This window comes from Lupinus angustifolius, unplaced genomic scaffold, assembly GCF_001865875.1.
Source record: "Lupinus angustifolius cultivar Tanjil unplaced genomic scaffold, LupAngTanjil_v1.0 Scaffold_126_6, whole genome shotgun sequence".
NCBI lineage: Eukaryota > Viridiplantae > Streptophyta > Magnoliopsida > Fabales > Fabaceae > Lupinus > Lupinus angustifolius.
The window spans coordinates 1-8707 of NW_017725190.1; the positions used below are offsets into that span (position 1 = coordinate 1).

Genomic DNA, 8707 nt, shown 5'->3' on the forward strand with positions numbered 1-8707 from the left:
TATTATATTGACTACACTTACATGATAGATAAGTGTAACCATTTTACACAAAAAAGTGTGATATATGTAATTAAATTAAAAAAAAATATAATATATTATGAAAAAAACTTTAAATAGTATATAAATCAATACATTTTCATCATTTTTGGTTCATTAAAATATAATAAAAGTGATTTAAATAATATTTCCTAGTTTTATTGACGAGTTTTCTAACGACCCAAAAAAATAATGAAAAAGCATTAACTTTATATTTTTTTGGATTTTTCTTTATAATATATCATGTTTTGTTTAAGTAACTATATTCATCACCCATTTTTTATTATTTAATAGACAACACTTTTCTCGTGCAGGGATAGTTAATATAATATATCTATATAAATATAGTGATTTGTGTAAGTATAAAATATATGAATGTTGTGTAAATTCACTAAAAAAATTTGGGAACCAGTATATTTACTCTAAAAATAATGAAAAGTATGATATAAGATAATGTAAGTCAAACTAATGTAAACAAGCGAGTTCATCTAAAATGAAAAAAGAGCAAAATATATATGTATAACTTTTTTTGAATAACTTTTTTCTGAAAAGTCACTAGTCTCACATACGCATACATTGTCTCATGTTAAAAAGCAATTTCCTATTTTAATACCAACTTTCTTTTGCCTTAGACAGATTTAGGGAACAATGTTTTCTAAAAAAATGATTTATTTATAAAGCATTATAGTGGATTAATGTTTGGTTTTTGTTGTTTATTTTGTGTTAATGTCCTTCCTGTGATAAAAGACACTCACTACTGTTCCAATGTTATATATGCAGGGAACCCACAGAGCACTCGATTTGACCCCACAATTCCATTACGCTTAGAGCAGCTTCGATGAATATTGATGATGTGTAATCCAATTAAGGCAAGAACACCTCATACTCACATATAAGGACAATGCAGAACAGGCGGTTCCCACCTAGTGGGGCCTAAGGATGGTTGATATACACAATTTTGCTCTAATAAGTAGAGAGACTGTTTTCAGGACTTGAACTCATGATTTTCAAGTCATAAGACAAACAACCTTACTGTTATGCCAATATTCACCGTCAACACCACATAATCACATATCATATTAAAATAATTATGGGCCATAGGATTGAAGCAAGAAAATAACTTCAATAAAGTAGCTACCAGCGACGAGCTACTCTACAACTTCAAGAGCCAATAGAAAAATAAACCAATTATGTATAACATAAACTTTCATGCTATACATTCCAGTCATAGAGACTTGATTTTTAAAAAGAAAAACTATGACTTACAAACAATAGCGAAGAAAACATATTTGGGGATACAGTACTTCAATCATTTGGGTCCCAGATGACCTCTTCCCCCACATTCTGTACACATCATATTACCAGTTCCCCCACAACCTACATGTTTAGAGTTATCAAATTAACAGGGTCACCAATAAAGATGCTTAATATCATGCAAGTGGATAATAAAAATAATCACTGCATCCTTTTTTAGCAATAATAAGAATTTCACATCAAGTTTGTCATCCCATATGATACAAGCTTATGTTATTAATTCATGTTGTACCCATTCTTTGTATGTCCAAAGATTTGCACCTTTCCTAAATTGTTTCACTCATAATCCTCACAAATGCCGAAACACCAATTGTTCATTTAACCATTAATAAAATATAACAGTTTAAGCCAAAATCGATCATCGCTAATTTTCATACCAGAATTACTTTATGACGTATATCACAAAGAGATATGCCAAATGCTGCACATACAGTTCAAACACAACCAGCGTGAAGGAGATCGAGCACTGCAAATAAATTAAGTTTGCAAAGGAAAGAGAAAATACCTAAGCAACGAACTTTAACAATTATGCCCTGGCTTTCCAAGATGGAGTCTATGTATAGGCCAGAACCAGCACAAGTGATACAAAGCACAGCACCTTTGGCTTGGCAATCAGTGCATCGGTGATTGTTACCAATAGCTTTCTCAGCCAAAGAAAGACCAACAGGCTTCTCAATTATTTCTTCAGGGATAGCCTTATCATAGGAAAACAGAGATCCAAGATTGCTTCTACGTCTGTTCTCATCAGCCTTTAAACTTGAAACAGACTGAAGCAGCATGAAGAAATGGTTTTGAATCCATCAAACAAAAAATAGATGCAAAAGGAGAATGGAAAAAGCTCCCCAATCTCGTTACAAAATGAAGCAGTCCATAACAATCCTTTTTTTATATTATGAAATGTACAGTAATTTACACTGGCACACCTTGAAGTTTATTGAAACTAAAAGAGTAACCCTCCTTTTTTTATACCTACACAAACCACCTCTAATTTATATACATTACAATGGGTAGTCCTGTACGGTAGGTGAGTGTCATTACACGGACCTCCCATAGTGTTTTAAACATGAGGGGTGTTTAGTACAATTCAGCTAAACCTGAAGGGTGTCTGTGTAATTTACTCTAAACTTTATATAACATATTCTTTCCAATTTGAGATTTTATTTTACACTGAACGTTGACAGACATAAGTGTTTTATCTTAAATGCTTATAACATCATAAGAAAAATTGGCTCTTAATATTAGGCAACAAAATCACAAAAAACTGGGGACGTAACTCCAGTTTGAAAGCAGGAAGGGGTTCATGTCATAAATTGAGGAGAAGAAACTGTGAGCATCCCAATATACAAAGATGTATAGATCATAATACAAAGAAAACACCAGAATGTTTTTAAAAATGATCACCCTCTTCAACTAAAACAGCCTGAAAGTCTGGTGACTGCATTTTCAAAAAACTAAACTAATTTCAGAACAATTTAAAAATTATAGTTGTCCTCAAGGGAAAGCAGAACAGCAGGAGTTCGATTATAAAAAAATTCAGCAATCAAAATTTATATCTACCAAGGCATCAAATAATCAGTAATATTTAACATGCCGAATGCTAAAGGTTCAATCTAAATAAGGTTACCAAACTCGCGAGTACATGTAAACTAATGGAGTCTTAGTAAATTCGAGCCATAATATACATTAAAATCAGAGCTTAAAAATATATTCTAGTAGCCAAAACATAGTTTAAAAGCATATACATAATTAATAGTGAAAAACATTTGAACTCAATAAAAAAAGATGAAATTAATGAAGTATAAACGTAACTCAATATGTGACCTAACTGATACATTATATTTAATAATTGTAGCCTGATAAAATAAAACAAAAACATTGGTAATAGTAAATACATAAAATTCTGTGTAAACTCAATATACATTACAGGAAATAGGTAATTTAACCCACTTAACCAACAGGCAACAGGTTCAACAAAAAGATAGTTTGCAACTAGGACTGTAAACTGTAGTGGTTTAAAAGCTAACTCAAACAACCATGGGTACAACAAAACAGAAAGTCGTGATACGCCACTTCCTTACTATGCATAATAAACTTATGGTCATAGCAGATCTGAAATTATTTAACCTGACTTCAGTCTATCTCAATACGCAAAATTGATATATCCTTCTATTTACTTTACCAAAATATCTTTCTGGAAAATGTTGCATCCTCACAGTCCAATGTACTTTAGAGAATCCAAGATAATGATCTAAAAGACGATAAACTAATTTCAGATCATATTTCTACTTTCTACCACTTACATCCATCCTTCAATTCTGCATAGGCTCACCTTTTCCATGGACAAAATATCATATATTAGACAGGCTCTGAAGAATGTATTATTCCTAATCAAGATCTATTTGCTATAGTGGATCTCTCAGGGTTTTATGACAGAATGAATGAAGATGATGAAGGGAAACTTGACAAGTATTTTAGATACAGAAAAATCAACAAAAATGTTCTGCTCACAATCCATTGAAACAGCACCTACATGTTATGTCCTCCACATTTATCACTATATCAGCAAATGCCTATCATATGAGATGTTTTTTTTTCCTTAACACTGTGGAATCACAATAGAAATGATATCTATCTATATATATATATAGTCAAAGTAATAACATAACAAAGTATAACATGTAATTAATGGGTTAAACATTAAGTAATACCCGAAACAAAAAGGTAACTAAAACCTATATACGCAAGTATCAAATCCACCCTGCACAGTTGTAAGTATCAAACATAAAATGGTTAAAAAAATTAAAATATCAAATATCAAACATGAGTGAAGTGTAATATCTATATATTGTCGGTGTGAAAATTTATGCACACATCATTCGGCACTCATTTGTATTTTACTTATATGTATTAGTCAATGATGGGATCATTAAATATGGATATGAATGGTGGTGGCTGATGCCACGACAGTGTAAGAAACTCTCCCGTGTGTACATCTTTTTCTCTGTCAAACATATGGCAAATATACATAAAATGAAACAAACCAAATATGGAGAGAGTTAAGAACTACAAAAAAGACATCCTTAATTAAAAACCCGTTTGGCTTCACAAGATTGAGCAATACAATATTCGTTTTGTTTCTAAACAATACTAAAAAATTTCATTACCAAACATGAACAACAAGAAAGAGAGGAATTAACCTTTGAAACATTGCTAGAAGCAGAACCATTAGGCGAAACAGCGTGGACTTTGGTACTGATGCTTCCCTTGAAGTTGGAACCGAAATTGATGTTGTTATTATTATTATTGGGACGCGAAACCACTGAAGCATTTGCGAAAAGAACCAATTTTAACGTTGCCATTTGCATAGTTACTGAATCAGTTGTGGGAGCCAAAAAAAACATGCACTGTTTAAATTGTTGGAACAACTTCGTAGTAATCGCAAGTTTCAGTTATTGAGTTCGATTGTGTTCTTTCTCTTATTGTGGTCCTCTTAGTAGTTCACGATTCAAACCCATGGGTAATGGTATTCCGGGTTAAGAACCCGATCTGATAATTTGGGGTGGGATTAACTTAAACCCGAGCCCAATCAAATATTTGGGTAATGATTTGCTTGCTTTCTTTATTTTTGAATGTAATGGATTGCAAAAAAATCCGACTGATGTGGGTACCATAAAATTACCCATAATAAGTACTTACAATAATAGTTTATGGGTATGAATAGGATTTATGCTACTCGCCCTGTTGGTACTTGCAAATTTATATATTTTATTTTTAATTAAACTTTTCTATATATTTATTATTATTTTAAGATTATATATCATATATTTTATTATTATTTCATAATAAATTACAATTATTTGACTATGATCATAAACTTATCATATTATTGATGTAATAATTATTTTTATATACTGATTATTACAAATTATATAAATATATAATTAAAATTAAAAACACGTTGGCTACCCGCATATACCCGTTACTCGCACGAATACCCGCAAATATTACGGGTTTGGGAACGAAAAAGCACTACCCTCGCCCGTTGTCATCCCTACTTCGGACATGTAAATCTAGGATAATTGAATTCTAGAGGAGAATGAAAATGAGAGGTTTCGGAGTCATGGAATATAATTATAAGATAGTTTTAAAGTTTTTTCTTCCATTTTTTTCTTCAAAACTCAACTCGGAAAAATGGACATATGTTTGGAAGTCTTTTTTTCGATGTGAAAAGAAGCAAAGAATTTGGAAGGTATCTCATTTGTGTAGGAGTCGGGGGGCGGGGCGAGAGGGAGAAAGAACTTGAAGGTTTCCTGAAGCTCTCTATAACCTTCTGCATGCTTATTTTCTTGTTTCCCCCAATTTATACTTACACTAACAAGGCATTGATCTAGTGGTGTAAGGCCCCGTTAGATCCTCAAAAAGACCAAAAGTTTAAGCGTACGATTCATACGAGCGACATTTGTTAGTAAAGACAGTTGCGTAATCCTGAAAATGATTAGTTTCTTACCCATGGATAGGAATACATAGTACCAAAAAATTTATACTTACATTCTTGTTTATTTCTCATTTTTAATTAGATTTTTAAAGGGAGAATAAAAACGTTTTCTTCCAATATCATTACTTTAATCACTTCTCATTCAAATTTCACACAAGGTGTAAGGAAAGGAGTTGTTTAATTTGCTTTACTTTCATTTATCCTTTCTTCTTCCCCTCCTTACCAACTAATTGATTTCTCTCCTTTCATTTCCCTCATAACTTCTAAATATAACCTTAAAGAATTTATGCACGAGTAATTATAATGCTTGTTTCATTAAGGAAATTTTCTCTAACTTTTAATATTTACTAGAAAATCCACCTACAAAGGTATATTTTACTTAAAATTTGATGATAATGAAAACTCTGCAACTTAATCCTTAGCAATATGTAATAAGTAATAAAGACGAAAAAAATGGAGGCCTGCAAAGAGAAAGTCAAGCACGTCCATGATTGAAAAAGATCAAAAGAGGATAATAACCAATTTAAAAGAAATCATTTGCTAAAGTTATTTATTTGAAGATGATATATGTGATAATATAATTATTTTAATGACTCAAAAGTGGAAAAATTCATCTATCTCACTAAGAAGAGATTGCCAACATGTTTAGAAGGCCTTTGTTTAGGGATATAGATTTATAATGTTAGGAATTACATTCTCACTAATATTATTATTAGGAATGTCATGGATATCTTAAAATATAGGTAAAAGTGTATATAATCTCTTAAACTTTATACATTTTGCAAATAGAAATCATCAAATTTAATTTAATCTCAATTAAACCTTAAACTTCTCACCTTCATCAAACTGATCCCTCTGTTAAGTTTATATTACATTATCTAACAGTGAAATCTCACAATTCAATTTTTTAAATCTAAATTATTGATTTATTTAAAAATATTATAAAAATTATCTAAATTATTGATTTATTTAAAAGTTTCATCTCACCCACCATATTTGATGCATCAGAGAGAGAGAGAGAGGAATGCACCAGCATCATTGGCTCTTAGATTCTAACTATAAAATAACAAAGCACTCAACAACATTTTTTTTTACCAAAAACATTACAGAGTAGTAATGGAAGATAGTGATGATGATATGAATATGCACAACCACTATGATAAGAACCTTTCTACCTCACAATGAAAACTCCATTTTCCTGGGTTAGATTCTTTTACCTTCATCTTCTTCACACGTTATCCCACCTCTTCACGGTTGCAGTTAGAGGAATTACTAATTCAATGGTCACTCTCATTTCCATCAAGAATCAACTTTTTTTATATTATATTTTTAAATAAATAGATTAAAAATTAAATGGTATTACCGTTAAATATAGAGTAAATTATATTGACACCCTCTGAGTCTTAATGAAATTACACAAACTACCCCTCATTTTTTTACACCTATGCAAACCTCCCCTAATTTTTATACTTTCGTTACAGACCACATCTGCATAAGAAATAAGTATAACCTTTTAAACAAAAAATGTGATAAATACAATTAAACAAAAAATAATATGAGTCAATATTTCTTTATTATTTTTGGTTCGTTACACTATATTATAAGAGCGATTTAATCAATATTTCTCTGGAATTGTTGATACATTTTGTAACCAAAATAATAAAGATACATTGATTTGTATATTATTTAGACTTATCTACACAATATATCATACTTTGTTTAACTTAATTGCATTTATCACATTTTTTGTTTAAAAGATTACACATATTTCTTATGCAGAGGTGGTCAGTGTAATGAAAGTATAAAAATCAGGGAAAGTTTGTGTAGGTGTAGAAAAGTGAGGGGTGGTTTATGTAATTTCACTAAAACTCAGGGGATGTCAGCGTAATTTACTCTTAAATATAAGATAGACTTAACAAAATAACTTATTTTATAAATAGGTGAAGTTTAAAACTTGATTGGGATGAAATAAAAGTTGATAGTTTTTATTTGTAAAAGATGTAAAGTTTAAGAAGTTATATATACTTTCCCTAAAATATATATTTTGGTTGACATTTATATGGAACCTTTATTGACACTCATAAGAATAACTTCAAACTATATTTGTTTATGATATATATTCTTATAAATAGATAATATCAAAATACCACTATTTTAAATATATTATTCAATTTATCATTTGAGTTATATAGTTGAGTTATTAACATAAATAAGTCTCTGTTGACACTATATATATTTATATATATATAATATAAATATATATCCAAATAAAAATACAATCTAGAAATTCAATTGACAAACAAATTTTAAATCCAATGTATGGAGATATTCTAATTTCACACAAGAGCATTATTGGTTAGAACTAAGTACACAAATTCGTTTCTCATTTGAGGAGTATCAATTGTCAAAAACATCCATATAGCTTATTGTCATTGTTGATGAATTAGCACCTTTCACTATCTTCATTATGGACAATCCTTCTATTTCTTTTAAGATATATGTAACTAAATTGGTCCTTTATTGAAAACAGCTCGTGATTTTGTTGATATTTTTTGCAGTTCTTTGTTGAAACTCGTTGAATTAAGCTAATAGTCTATCAAAGGCATCATGATTGTACTTAGGTCTTTTCCCCCACGCTTTCCACCCTTAGATGTTGAACCACCTCCTTGTGATTGATTATTTAGCCTAGCCGCTTGAGCAGTATCATATGTAGGAATTTCAAATATTATTGATTCAAAGATGTTTCATCTCTATCCAAATTTACAATGGGCTCATGCTCTAGTACTGTGTCATAAAGCTCTTTCTCCATTGCTTCAGCGACATCAGCATGATTTCTGCATTAGCACCAGTTGCTCTATCCAA

The 8707-nt window shown here is 30.5% G+C and overlaps 1 protein-coding gene across 1 annotated transcript; it reads right to left on the bottom strand.

The window, feature by feature from the left end:
* Positions 1-1115: 1115 nt before the first annotated feature.
* Positions 1116-4818, bottom strand: LOC109340018. Its single transcript, XM_019577577.1, has 3 exons — positions 4548-4818; positions 1856-2117; positions 1116-1413 (listed from the first exon to the last, which is right to left on the bottom strand). Exons 1-3 carry the CDS (start codon positions 4749-4751, stop codon positions 1346-1348), a joined length of 534 nt encoding a protein of 177 aa, XP_019433122.1. The 5' UTR covers positions 4752-4818; the 3' UTR covers positions 1116-1345.
* Positions 4819-8707: the final 3889 nt, after the last annotated feature.

Bases quoted from the DNA above. Each gene is read 5' to 3' on its own strand.
- LOC109340018 (XM_019577577.1), bottom strand. From the start codon at position 4,751: ATGTTTTTTTTGGCTCCCACAACTGATTCAGTAACTATGCAAATGGCA. The intron at 2,118-4,547 runs GTTAATTCCTCT...ATGCTGCTTCAG, and splicing joins CTTCTAGCAATGTTTCAAAG to TCTGTTTCAAGTTTAAAGGC. The intron at 1,414-1,855 runs GTATTTTCTCTT...CTAAACATGTAG, and splicing joins TGTTAAAGTTCGTTGCTTAG to GTTGTGGGGGAACTGGTAAT.